This window comes from Balaenoptera musculus, chromosome 6, assembly GCF_009873245.2.
Source record: "Balaenoptera musculus isolate JJ_BM4_2016_0621 chromosome 6, mBalMus1.pri.v3, whole genome shotgun sequence".
Lineage (NCBI taxonomy): Eukaryota > Metazoa > Chordata > Mammalia > Artiodactyla > Balaenopteridae > Balaenoptera > Balaenoptera musculus.
In genome coordinates this window covers 61,605,903-61,620,749 of record NC_045790.1, presented here as the reverse complement: position 1 = coordinate 61,620,749, position 14,847 = coordinate 61,605,903, and the positions used below count along the sequence as shown (strand labels likewise).

Below are 14,847 nucleotides of genomic sequence, written 5' to 3'. Positions count from 1 at the left end.
CTTCCTAGTCTTAGAAAAATCGCTTAATTTCCCTAGGCTTTTTTCTCCTATCTGAAAAACTGGTATGTGTAGAAGGGAGTTAAGAGTGTTATACTCATTGATTTTCTTTTCTTTTCTTTTTAGATAAAAATATGTATTTATAGTTATAAAATATTTCAAACAGGCAGCAAAGCATAGAAAATATTATAAGATACCTATGACAGCTGTATTGCCACCACCAAACATTTTAATATTCTGCCATATTTGTTTCATTTCTCTCCCTCTTTGGACAAAAGATAAAGCAAAATCCCTACATCCCATATCTTCCTATTTCTTTCATCTCTAGAAGTATCCACTATCCTAAGGTTATCCTGGCCTACATGATTTTATTGTTTAACCAAGTAATTATGTATCTACAACAACTGTATAATACTGCTTAGCATGTGTTTAAATATATGTAAATTATATTACACAGTATATACCCTTTTGCATGTAATTGTTTCATTCAACATTGTTATCTATTTATCCATGTTGTTATCTATCAATCTATAGATATATCGATTTATATATAGTTTCTTAATTTTAAATTCCTTTATATTATTTCATTAGGAATAAACCACAGTTTGTTGACTTACCTTATCTATGGAGAGATAGGTTATTTATATTTTTTTTAAAAAACAGAGGCATGGGGACTCCCCTGGTGGCGCAGTGGTTAAGAATCCACCTGCCAGTGCAGGGGACATGGGTTTGAGCCTTGGTCCGGGAAGATCCCACATGCTGCGGAGCAACTAAGCCCGTGCACCACAACTACTGAGCCTGGGCTCTAGAGCCCACGAGCCACAACTACTGAGCCCAGGTGCCACAACTACTGAAGCCCGTGTACCTAGAGCCCATGCTCCACAACAAGAGAAGCCACCACAATGAGAAGCCCGCGCACTGCAACGAAGAGTAGCCCCCGCTTGCAGCAACTGAAGACCCAACGCAGCCAAAAATAAAATAAATAAATTTATTAAAAAAGAACAACAACAAAGGCATGTCTTCCTGCCACCAAGAGTTGCTCTAGGATAGACACTTAGACATGGTTTTGTTGGATATGCTCATCTTCGCGTTTGCTAGATATTCTCAAAATTTTTTCCAAAGTGGTTACACTAATTTACTCTCACTAACAATGGTAAAACATTCCCTTCTCCATACCCTCCAATACTTGACGTTATGAGAATTTATTAATTGTTGCCAATATGAAGATTGTGGAGTGATAACTAATAATTATGCTTAGGTGATATTTTCCTGAGGTCCCTTCTAGTCAGGTAATTGTGGTCACCACATCAATGCCAAGTCTTATCAAAATAATAAACTAAAGGATGTGGGGAAAAAAAGCCTTCTTCCATATTTTACAATGAATTTACTTTTCCTCAAGAAATGTCTTACATGGCTAAAGCTGGCCCATAACCCATAAATCAGGCCATAAAAGAGGAATGGGGACATGGCCCCAGCTCTGTATTTATTTTCTTGTATTCCATAATCCAATGTTACTTAAAAAGCAAACGGCCCAATAGTCAAGCCAAAGCAAATACTCTGCGTTTTGCCAGGCAAAATGTCTGTGGAGAAATGAGTCAATTCATACAAGATTCAAAGCTGTCTTTGGTCAGTGACATTTTTGTGAAAATCTGTGGGTGGGTAAAAGTTTTACAAAATTCCTTTTTGCTATTGGATAAAATTCATCCAGGAAAAATAAGCAAAATTTAAGTGGCGATCCACATTCCCCCTAATTCCCTTATTAACACTCCCTAACCTCCCAGCCCAACTGCTTTCTTTTGTGCACAAAGGCCAGGATCAGTGTTTCTGATCCTGGCAACGGAACCCTGTCCCTCTGCTCACTCTGCCCTGATCAGATAGGCTTTCTCATGAGAAGTACTGACAGACAGAGTGTGTCTGATCTCATTCAGAGCACACCTTCCTGGGAACGCTACCGAGGTGTTGCACACTCTTCAACTTAATGGGAAAAAGACCTACTACGGTAAAAACATTCTCAGTGTGCACTCAGTTGGAACACTTACTATGGCTACTGTTAGGGATGGTTAGTGTACATCTATAGTTTGGGGTTATTCTTTACGTTGTCCTTTTAGGAACATGAAACAGGGGTTTGGGAAAGAAACTGATTATAAGGCTCCATTACTTGCTCTGACTTGAGCATTTGAAACCTTATCATCTCAGAAAAACATAACAGAATTCAGCAAAGCTATACCTGGGAATGCTCAAAAGTTTTGATATTTCTGAGATTCATCAATGTTGAGGTTGGTCTAAGCTCAGGAAGGTCTAAATAGAATGATCTGGCACCTACAAATTGCTTTATTAGTAGACAGAAGTGAATGGACTCAGGTGTTTTTAATGTAATATTGCCATATTCCAGTTTCTGATTTAACTGAGGTCTGTCTGTCTGCCTGCTGAGGCCTTTACTTCTCAAGGCCTTTGCCGACGGCTGGGAATATCTCTGTAATCAAGGCCAAGAGCGGAAAGAGAGCAGCTGGTTTGGCTCTCCACAGAAGCAGTAAGAATGAGATCTACAGAAGGGTGGAGTTGTTTGGGTGGAAAAGGGAAAAGAAACCATTCTCTCCTTCCAGTAAGTTAACCAAATAATAAATTAACAATCTTCCCCCAGTTCTGCCACCTAAAGTCCTGAGAGATCTGAATCCCAGAGTTCTGGGTAAGGCTGAGGAGTTACAGTCAGAGACTCTGAGAATGTGTTCTCCCATGCATGAGATGGAATCTGGCATCAAGGGAGGACACCAGTGGTAGCCTCTTACTGTAAGCAGGCTGTCACTGAATAGCCCTTTCACACATCCTCCTTTTCACATGACTTCCAGAAGCTCATTGTGCTGCCTGTAGTCACGGTCACCAAACACAATTGGGTCATCACATCTTTCTTGGGTCAATAAGCTAAGTGAGTGAAAATGATGACTAACTCTAACTATGGTCCACAGAAAATTAATAGCAGTTAAACATACGTAAAACAGAAGTGGACAGGGTCTTATAATTTAAACTGCTCCTAGCCTTTGCAGCATGTGACACAGCCACAAAAACCCAAAGATCACTTCATGTCTCCAAAAGAAGAATGTGGTCATTTTACTTGGCAAGGATCTTGAGCTTTGAATCAACTACCATCAGTTTCTAAAAAAGTGAGAGATGAAACTGTTCAGTTTTAATAGTTCTTTGTGTCTGGATTCCAAGAGTGTAAAGGCTGGTTTTGCAAGAGGCAGAAAAATGCATCTTTTTCAGATGCGCATCCACATTAAGCACAATGTCTTCTCTCCAAGGGCTACAACTTGAGAGGACTGCTAAACTTTCACAGCAAAATTATTTGCTGCCAGTTAGCTACAACCCTACAAATCAAGCAGATGACGGGCAGCAACATAACAGTTTTCACAAGACATGATGCTCATGATATGTACGTTTTATATTCCTGCTAAAAATATACAGTCCCAAGGCAAGAACTGCAGCATTAGTCAGCCCCTAAGAAACACTGTTTTGTACAATACATTTGCACTATAACATGTGATTTAATGCTTTGTGGGTCTAGGTTTGATGTGCTATTAAATCTAGCAATCTAAATTTTGCACAGATTTCGTCTAGAAATGGGGAGTACGCAGACTAGGGGAGAGTGAAAAATCACCTCCCATACCCATCTTGAATAATACCATGAAAAGCTATGCAGACGCCTGCAAACATTCACCTCTCAGCTTATTCTTTCACTGAAGTATTTCTATTTTTAATAGTTATCATGCACTTTAGCAAAAGTCAACTTCATAAAGTTATATGCCTTTTCAAAATCTGGGGATAGTGGGAAAATAGGGAAATCCTTTTGCACAAAAATTAATTTTGCAATGCAAAAAAAATATTTTTTTGGATAATTCAAGCCTATATGTTTATTTCAGTAAAGCCAAATCCAGCAAACTATTTTCAGCCAGGATTAGTCAGAACTAAAAGGCTGGACTGTTTTCCTTCAGAGACTGAATGTCTTTCTTGCCTGCAATAGGCCGGTGTGTTCCAAACAGAGTAAATGGAATTGCCTTCAATTGCTTGTCTCTTTCTGGCATTTTAAATGCAGAACTTTACTGACAGAGTAAGGTTTCGTTGGCTGGAATGTAATTATTCTTTTCAGTCATATAACCTGGCATTCTTACAATGTATGAGCTTCAAGTTTTCCTTAAGAAGAATCATAACATGGGGCATAATGTAAGGACAAGAAATGCAATTCATTCCTCCAGAAATTCTTAAAACTCTTTCAAAAATACCTACTGGATGGTGAAAAAACGCTTCTAATACTTGCCTTACAACTATCACCTGTTTGGTTTGCTTTTACATGAATCCGACAACTTGGCCAATCTATAATCAAGCATAAACCTGGTAAACATGGCCCAGATTCTTTATTATCAAGACATACTACAGAAAGAAGGGACTCTGGCTGGGGGAACCACCATCTAAATAAGTTCCTTTTCCAAATGATATATATATTTTACACATTTAGTGACCTGTAGCATATTCAATATCCAGGGAATACCTAAAATTCTCAGATTCTTAACTCTAAAAGAAATATTCCTGTCCATCTAAACTAATATAAAACACATGCTCTTCTTTTTCCAAGAGTTAAGCGAGCTGTCTGAGATTGTGCAAAGCCACCCTGGGATCCCAAGCGTGATGTCCTGCTTGTAAACCCTGAGGGTTTCTGTTAGGTGTGAAATGGTTGTGCAACCATTTAAGAGTCATATTATTCAAAAACAGTAAATTCTGCCAAGAAACAGAGATAGTTCCAGGATTGATGTTGTGAAAGGGGGAAGTGGGGAGAAAGAGACACCATGCCCGCTTCCTTCAACACCAAAGACACAGTCCCCTCTGGGTTCTTTCTCCTTATACATCTTCCACCGAACTCCCTCTCCTTAAAGTTCAGTAAGATCCAGTAAGACTCTGCTCCTGTGGTAACCCTGAGTGTTTTCATGCTGCCTATAAATCATTAACTAGTCTTACAACCTTGGAGTGTGCAGTGTGCAGGCGTGTGGGTGTATGCAGCAACATTTTTACTAGCCAAGTTGCTAAGTGTGAGTTCCTTTCCAAATATCAGAACCACCCCTCTAACCCTAACACTCACCCAGTTATTGGAGGGAAGGGAAAATCACTGAATATTTACTTTGGAAAAGAGCTAAAGCTTGCTGGTGGTGCAGTGTGTGTTCCTCTGCCCTGCACATTTCAGCAACTTCTAGTTGGTGCCTGGTGGGAATCAATTTTCCAAGACTTTGGACAGTGTGGCAGTGTGAACCTCCCCTGATCATGTACATCTGCAGAAGAGAATCTAGAAGTGGAGATACACCCCAGCCACTAATAATTAAAGAAAACTTCCCCTTTCTCAGGCTGAAGAGGAGTCAAATCTCATGGATACCTAGACCCCCAGCATCCGAACTCCATAAAAGAAGAAAATGCCACCTAACTTGTGGCGGCGTTTGGAAAACCACATACACCTTCAATGAACTCCCGGTGGGCTTTAGGAGACTCACCGAACACTTGTTGGGCTTCTCCCCCGAGTGGACTCTCATGTGGATCAGCAGTTTATAGCGGGCATTGAATGGCTTGTACCTTCGAGGACAACCGGCCCAGAAACAGGTGAAGTCTTCCCCTTTGCGCTGATCTATGTGAACCTTCTCGATGTGCCGCACAAGTTCCTCCTGCTGGTCATACAAGGCGCTGCAGTCGATCCAGCGACAGCAGTGCTTGCCCCCAACGTCTTCCATCTCCCCATCCTCCTCCAGGGCGGCCTGAGGCAGGGCCAGCGCTTGGGTGTGGTGGACGAGCTCTGGGTGATGCAGGTGCGGGTGGGCGTGGTAGGGGGGCGGGGGGCCTTGGGGCGGAGGTGGCAGAGGAGGCAGAGGGGGTGCCGGGGGCAAGTCCAGGGCGCCGCCCGGGAAGTCATCCAGGCGCTCCGTCTTTAGCAGGCCCGCCGGCTGGCCGTCAGAATCCAGCAGGCCGTGCTGCACCACCATGTTGTTGACCAGGCCGGGCTGCAGGCCGCCGTGCTCCAGCTGCTGCATGCGCTCATACTCCAGCACGCTGTCCTCGTCGTAGGCTGGAAGAGCCAGGCCGCCGCTGGCCACCCGCACGCCCTTCTGGCTGCTTGGCACCGAGCATGGCTGGGGGATACAGCTGCCGCGCACCCCCAGGAAATGCCCATAGACCTCTGGCTGGGGGGACATGTTGGCCGGGGAAGACCTCGACCCGTTGATGTAGGCGACCAAGGACGTGGGCGAGGTGCGGATGATGGTATTGAAGTCTATCCCAATGCCATCAGACAGCGGGGACAAGGACAGTGCTCTCTTCTTGGAGCGGGCCGAGTGGGACCTGGCCGAGGAGTGCCGGGGACTAGGGTAAGGAGAGTGGCTATTTTCCATCCCGAAGAGGTAGGATGGCAATGAGTTAGAGACACTGTTGCTGGGCATGGCTGTCCCAGGAGGAAGGCTGAGGAGATCCCCTAGATCAATGCCATTCTGAGAGCTGTGGTTGGAGGAGAGCGAAGGGAGAGGCCTGTAGCCGTGAGACCACTCTTGTTTCACGCTCAAGGCTGACTGACTTTCCGTCAGACTCAAAGTTGAGGATGCCAAAGACTCACGCGAAATAAGGGACCTGGAACAGCAGCCAGAAGGCGGGGGAAAAAAAAAGACAAACATTTTAGCAGGATATGGATTGCCTAAGAGCTAAAAGAACATTGCATTGACAATCCCTTAAGTATTTCCCCTAATTACATTCTCGGCTAAACACACATTCTTTGGCTAAGATAAAACCCAAGGCTTTTAGTTCCAGGTAAATAACATTTTACCAAGAAGAACAATAAAAGCTAATGCTCACTGGAATAATAAAACAAAAAGATCTATTGTTATAAATAATCTTAATACTTTAAATGATAATAAATAGTCCTTGCTTTATTTTTAAACATCTTTTTTTAATACAGGGAAAAAATTAGAGACCTAGGAATAATTATTGAAGCTTGTTATGGCAAACCAAATAAACAAGTATTTATTAAGCATCTACTGTGTGCAGCACACTACAAATAGGCATCGCAGGGAACACAAGTCTAAAGAGAGTCCCAGCCTTTGAGTGAAATCTGTTTGGTGAGGTAAAACATAAACCTATGCTTAATTTGAAAAGAAAAAAAAAGTAAATCCTCGAAGTCATCCAGGGGACCTAATAATAATTTCACAAGTTTATTTCACTGATATTAAGGAATTTTACATGTTTCTATAAAAGACAGCAATTCACACTATAAGTACTCAGTCACAACATCAAATTGCCCCAGAAATAAAATATATATAAAATACAGCTGTAATATATATGGGAGTGACAGCCTGAAATCAAGTCATATTTGGAATTACGCATTTGGGCTGTGCAGGGTTTAATCACACCTGCTAGTTTTGGATCTTCCATGAACTGTTGTCCTTGAATCAGAGCAGATTTGGACTGAGAGCAAAGCATTTGCCTTAAGTACTTCACTTTTGCAACAATTCCTCTCCTGTCCTTCTTACCCTTTAAAAAACATGCCTCACATGTCACAACAATTAGCTGAATAACAGAATGCTTTGTAGTCTGGCCACTTTAAAATTCATTTTGCTTTACTATGACATCATTGCCTTAAAAATCATTGAAGAGAAAAGCTATGCCCTTTGGATGGAAAATTTGTCACAAAGAGGCTGGACATAATTCATAATTCAGTGTACTCCCAACTCAGAATAGTGTATACCAGAAAAACCTGACTTTTTTATATGTACTTGCACTGGCTTTCTACAGAGATCTTTTTTCTGACAAAACATTTAAAATAAAATATTGTATAGAATGTCTATCTTCCCAGAATGAACCCATTTACTACTTCCAGCTGTTATACAGCAACCTGTTGCAAAAGAACTGAGGGAAAAATAGAAGCATTCTCATCCCATCTGTTCCTCTTACTTCTTTTCACAAAATGGAAGCCAGGAACACTGTTTCCTACAAGCATGAGAAATTAGCAAGAAAACATCTCGGCTCCGAAATGCACAGTATAAGGTGGTAGATAACACCGCTGTCGATGTGGTGTTTCCATCGAGCGAAGTAATGTTTACCGATGACAAACACAGCAGGAATTTACGTCCAGTTGCCCTTGACACAGATTTATTTTCCTCTGTCCAGATCTTTATATTTGGACTGAAGTCCTTCTGCAAGCCCCAGAGTGGTTTCTGAACCATCTGTTTTTAATTCCCCATGGACACTTTCAATTATTTTCCCAGCATACCTGCAGCTTGTAGCTCTCCCTGCAGAGCTCAGCTGAAGGCTCCTGGTGATAGGATGTCAAGGGCCTTTTGGTCCCTTCCCCAGGGAGATACAGAATTGCTTTCTGACCCAAGTCAAATCAGTAGTCGTGTCATATATGAGGCAAAGACAACTGACTTTGCTTTACGCCCTGAGGTTGAGATGGTTTATATAACATTCTCAAATGGTGCATTTGCCTGGTCACTGTCATACTGGAGGATTTCAGATTTTTAAGCAGTGAATAGCAGGCAGAAAGTATTTTACCCATCTGTATATACTTTTCGTTTGAAATTATATTATTTGGTTTGAGGGCTGCCTATAGTGAGTGAGACATGTTCATTTGTTCCATTGTCAAGAGATGTTTCTTAGTTTTCTCAAAATACACCTAAAGTATAGTTCGATTTAAATTTGAGCATAACCCCATGCAGGCACATTTCTGAACTCCTTGGACATCTCAGTTTTCTAAGACAGTTATCATATATTTTTCAGAAAGCAAATTCTATGTTCTATTCACTAAGGCAGTTATATGAATGGAGAACTCTCTCTTCTATCTTAAACACCTAATAAGAACAAAATTTCCAACAAATGGCCTTTGCCTAGCAGCCCACCTCCCTTCTGAGCAATTACCCAGATCTTTTAATATTTCAAAGTTTCTAATCCATGAAACCTGCTCCAAAGATAGTAGCTCTCAGTAAAAGTCCTCTTCCCAGAAAAATTATATACTGTCTGTACTGAGCCTTAAACATAGCTAACTTCAAGCATCTGTGGGTGTTATCTTCCTCAATAAAATTCAAAGTCCTCCAAAAAAAGGGGTCATTTTTATCTCCGCCAGTACCCACCAGAGTGTTAAAGTTTTCCCAAAAAATGTTGATTAAGGTGAGTAATCAATCAATATAATGATAACCATCATTTTTAACTTATGAAGTATTTTCCCTTTGTATTATTTCATTTAATACAGCCTGTGAAGTAAGTAAATTGGATTGTTTAAATAACCTCTGTTTTACAGAGAATAAAACCAAGGTTCTGTGAAATTCCTCCCAGTGACACCAAAAAAAGGACCAAAACTCCTTAAAGACGTACAAATAAAGCAGCATTTGATAGGCAGTCACCTAGCTGGATCACATACATCCTCCATTGTTTTCCTCACAACATACCCCACATGTGGTCCATGCTGCTCTACTTGATTAAAAGACCTGGTGTACGAGGCTTAAAGTCACACGAGCTACAACTGGAAAACACATTTTCTGTTCTCTTTATGAAACAATATGCTGAATGACTGTGAAAGATTGCAAAGAACTCTTGCCTATAAGCCCTGCTGCTACCCACACCAAGCCTATGGGAAAGAAAGTGACAAAGAGCTGTGGTTCTATCACCATACTTAGAGAAATCTCCATTTCCATATGTTCATCTAATCCTAAGCATATTATTTCTGGTGACTGGTTAATTTGAAGCTATATGTGAAAGAAAGATAACTCAAACAAAATAAAAGCAATAGGAAAAACTCAGAAACCAACAGTGAGATAGGTTAGGGTAGCTGGTGAAGCAAGAGCTCAGTAACTCTCATGGGGCCGTAAGAGGTGTAATGACCAAGCTAAATTGCTTGGTTCAACGCCAAGCTCAAAAGAAATACTAACGCATACATGACAAGGAATTCCTCAAAATGATGCTTAAGAGAATGACTACATATATATGTATACATATATATGTATATATATGTCATGAAAAAGAGATGTGCAACAAAAGAGTTACAGAATTGATCCAATAAAGTATCACTTACAATAATGAAATAAAGGGAAACAAATGCCCAGTAATAAGATACTGATAAAAATTATAGTTTTATGTATATACTTTTTAATAAAATGGAATCTTGGGCAAGAAGAAGTCATTATATGATGCTAAATATATTTCTACCACAAAAGGTTATTACAAAGGAAAGTGTTTATATTAATGAAAAGAGTAAATATAATACTATATAGATCATTATAGATAAGTTGATAGAAAGGGAAACCTATGCTTATGGTGTATATGTTTACCTACAGCTAGAAGGATATATATCAAAATTCCACCCATGGTTGCCCGTGAGTGGTAGGATTCAGGATGACTATCATATACTGTCTTGTGCTTGTCCATATTTTCCACATTGTCTACAATGAGTAAGAATTACATAGATAATCAGGAAAAAACAATAAATTTTACAGTTTTTTATAGGGTGGCCATCACTCAGACTGAACAGTTATGTCCCCATCAAGCTCCCCACCCCACCTCCCCCTCCCCCTGGGCATGCCCCCAATATACAAAGCTGATTCTCTCTCCACCTTCTCTTCATCTCTAGACAGCAAAATGCCTTCAAGTTGAACTGTTGCCTCCTGTCCTATCTCTCCTCTTACGGAACACGCAAACCAATTTAAGTATCACAAATAAATGTGACCTTTCCAAATTGCTAAAAGTAAATTCGATATTTCACCAAGCCACTTCCCAACTCCTGTTTCTTTGCTCATCCTGCAAAAAATTATTTCCATAGAAGGGCTCACAGAATACATAGTCAAAACATATATGTCCATGCGTCTCTAAGATGTTATCTTTTAAGGATAAAAATTTATGCTAAGGAATCAAATATGCCAGAAAACAATGAGATAATGACCCTTCCCTGCCCGACCCATGAAAGGGACTGCACTAGATACATGCATGGCTGCAGCAGCCTGTGCCCTGCCTACCTGCAGTTTCTCCATTAATTATGACTCTCTGCCTTCAAGGCATGGGCTGGACTTGCCACAGACAGGAAGCTGCAGGCTTCCCAATGACACCTACCCCACGAGTACAGTTAATTTTACATGCAATACTCAGCAAGTCTGAAGAGTCCCTCAAGGCATAATCATCAATAGGAAAATGACAGGAGCAGCTTCCCATCACAAAAAAAATCTCAGGTGAAAAACAGGTTTCCATCTCGTGAAAAAATTGGCATAAAAAATGATCCAGGAACTGTGATTTCAGATTCTCGAATAGCAGCTAGGAGGACAGTGCAGAGACACAAGAGGGGGAAAGGGGGATAAGAGGAAAAGAAAAAGGAAGGGGAGGAAGAAGAGGAAGAAACAGAACCCAGAACTACAAGGCATCTCAGCAGATTCCAGTCCCCCAAGAAGAGGAACAGAGGTCCACGGAAGAGAGGTCCAATTCCTTTGCAAAATCACAGTTACAACAGATCCGGGACTAAGGCAAAAACTTTGGATTGTATTTCTCCAAGAAGATTACTTACAGAAGATGAAACAATTCATTTCAAACATAGAAATAGACCTTATACATTACACAGTATTTTGGTTTTATGTCCCCTGTAATATCAACCTTAAGAGATATAAAAATTTGTCTGAGAAGGTAATTTCCCTATTCAATTATCTCCCATGGAGATAGATGTATAGCATTTATTGGACCTACTTATTCCAGCACCTAATCAGACATTGTGTTGAAATGTTATGTAACTCACACACGAAAGTATGTCTTCCTAGACGCATCATAAAGTCTTGAAATTCATAATTTCTATCTTTACTTTTTCAACTATCTCCCTAAACTTCAACTATTGTATTATGCAGGACCATAAATATTTAAGATACTTGGTTAGATGGGTGAATGTATGGATGGACGGACAAAACAACTGTAAAGCAGCCTTAGGATGCTGCAACATATACACTGAAAAACGAGCAGCTAAGATGGATGTGCATGGAACATCTTATCTTTCTAGGCCATGATATGACCTGCTTCACCAGGAATCAACAGATTAACACACTGGTATTTAGTCACAGAGGCCCGAAAATCTCAAAGTGGGCCTTAATTTCACTCACACTGTAAGACAGCAGGTATTAAACCATTCTTCCCAATTAAGATGATATTATGGCACACATAGTTTTTATACACATTCCCCTACAAAGCTCAAATTAAGAGAGCTGCTTGAGTGTGTGTGTGTGTGTGTGTGTGTGTGTGTGTGTGTGTGTGTGTGTGTGTGTGTGTTGTGCAGGCATGCATTCAGTAAGGAAAGGAAAAACAGTCATGGGTGTGATTATACCATAAGAAGGGGGAAAAAAAAAGTAATTTGAGACCTGGTATCTGAAGGAGGTATATTCAGGTTGGCTGCATTCATTGCCCTCTGTAAGCTAGGACTGATCTGGTTGCATGCTGTAGAGACCTGGCTTGCTGGTGGTGAAATGGGTCCCAGTCGCTGAACCATCATGGGACTGCTGGTGACCACTAGATTGTTGCAGCTGCCTTTTCCAATGGACTTGCACTGAGGCCCAAAGCCAAGAGCCCCTAAAAACAAATGAATCAGGTTAGCTTTCATGTCCCTTATATCAGAAATCAGTAAATACACATATGTGCACACTTATATCAGGACTCATCTTTAGAGACAGTCCTTGGATCATCTTTTTTTTTTCAGTATTAGTGATAGAAAAAAGCTTTCTCTAATTCCAATGAAAAATCCATAATGCTACAATAGAAACCCTTCTATAATCACCACTCATACAAAATATGCTTACATTTTGCTTCTTCTGTATAGAAGTGTCCAGTTATATTAAGAATCATATTTTATCATCTCTTTACCTAAAGGGTTAAGGTGGTAAGTAGATGGGATTACTTGTATCAAACCATGTTTTTTCTAGAATAGCTAATATCTTGAATGACCCAGCAAGGAAAGTTGACACTCCTGAAAAAAACTTGTTTAACTGGTTCATTTCATTCCAAGTCTGGTCTTCCAAAAAGCCTCTTTAAAAGGATATAGACTGGCTGTGTCTCTCCAATCTTTATTTTTCCTCTTCATCCTAATATATTTTCATTGGACATACACCCAATTTTTAAAAAAATCAAGATGAGAGAACCCTAAACAAAACATTCATTCTAAAAGTAGCATGTTAACCAAATTTAACATAAATTTTTCATTTCATTAGTAACAATCTTCGAACATAGTAAAATTTGGTACATATCCCAGAGGGGAAAGGAAAAAAAAGAAACCCTCAAGAATCTGTGCCGTTACAGAAACGTGAAGAGCAAAGAGGAGAAAGGTAAATGCTGCCATGACTCATTTATAAAAAATAATAATAGTGGTTGAATCATTCTAGACATTCTTTTTACATGGATATACTTTTTCAAACATTTTTTGCAAACTACCTGGTCCAGTCTCAGTTCCCATTTCAAATAAATCAAAATAAATATGATCTCAGGTTTTTCTGGCAAATTAGGCTCTAAAATTTTCTCACCAAATTCCCCATCTTTCTCGTTGATATATTTGGGATCAAAGTAGTAGAAAAGCATCACAGTAACTTTCCTTAGCCCTAAGAAGTATAATTTTTTATTTTGTCTTCTCAAAAATTAGGTTAATAGCCAAAAAAAATGACTTCTTCACCTTTTGTAACATTCTCTTCCAAGAGCCCACAAACTAAGGATAAACAAGACCTTAGAGTAATCACCAATGCTCTCATCAATGAAACCACATCTCCAAAGTACTGGGAGAGTCACAGCATCTTTAGCTAGCAGGAAACCTTCTCTAGTCCAGCCCTCTGGGAAACTAAAATCCAAGTAGTAATTGACTTGTGTCAGTAAATCACACAGGGATTTACTGACAGAGCAGAAACGGAGTCTACAAGAGTATATTTTCATGGCACCTGTGTCCTTAAGTTTAGGTGCTGGATGCTTAGTTTCTTCCTTGGATACTTTCCAAGATCCAAGAAAGGTCCAAAAGAAATTTCCGTCTGATTTTTTTTTTTTTCAGATACACAAACCGGAACCTTCCCCTCTCCATGCAGCTTCTGTCTGATGCATCTTCTTGTGCCTTGAAAGATCAGTTACAGATGATAGTCTCTCTGTTTTCATAACTCATATAACACTGTACCATCAGGGCTTCATCTTGACACCAAGAGTAGTGGGTACATTTTTGTGCAATGATCATAAACTTAATATCTTTATGAATTCCAACAAGCTACATGTGATCTGCTTTTCAAACCCCCTTTTTACCTTGGATAAAGGCGGTGTAATGGTTCATATCCTAGCCCAGTATATAAGACACTTGAATTCTATCCCCAGGTTCTATCCCTACCAGCCACTGCTATTAAAAGCAACGTTAGATGTCAGGTATTCTGTCAAATTCAGTGTCACATATTCATCTAAGGAACTCACTCGTTTCATGCCTGTTTCCTTCACCATAAAATGGTATTAATATCTACCTCTAAAACAAAGACATATTAGCAGCTGGAACAGCACACCCAACAAATACTACTTGGTGTCAAAGCATATTAATACATTATGTCATCAAATCTTAGATGCCATATATTATAAGTCATACCATTATTTTATATACCAGTAAGAACATTAAACTAGTACATGGTGTTAATATTTCAGAGATAATCTGATGTGAAAATAATGCACACCTTAGCATAGATAAATACCAATAAGATTGCTGAAAAAATTATTTTAACCCTTTTCTTGTTCCTGCTTTTCTCTCTGCTTGGCACAGCCTTACTCTAACTTGTCTACCTAGGAGCACCTCTGTCTTCAAGGTCTTGATTCAAA

General features: G+C 39.9%; 1 protein-coding gene across 2 annotated transcripts in view; it reads right to left on the bottom strand.

Moving 5' to 3' along the window:
* GLIS3 (GLIS family zinc finger 3) overlaps positions 1–14,847 on the bottom strand; it is a 506,199-nt gene that overhangs the window by 314,434 nt on the left and 176,918 nt on the right. For both annotated transcript variants that reach the window (XM_036856374.1, XM_036856376.1), the window contains 2 exons: positions 12,387–12,594; positions 5,526–6,645 (listed from right to left, as the gene is read on the bottom strand). In XM_036856374.1, the coding sequence (XP_036712269.1) occupies positions 5,526–6,645; positions 12,387–12,594 (1,328 nt within the window). The remainder of the gene's footprint in view (positions 1–5,525; positions 6,646–12,386; positions 12,595–14,847) is intronic.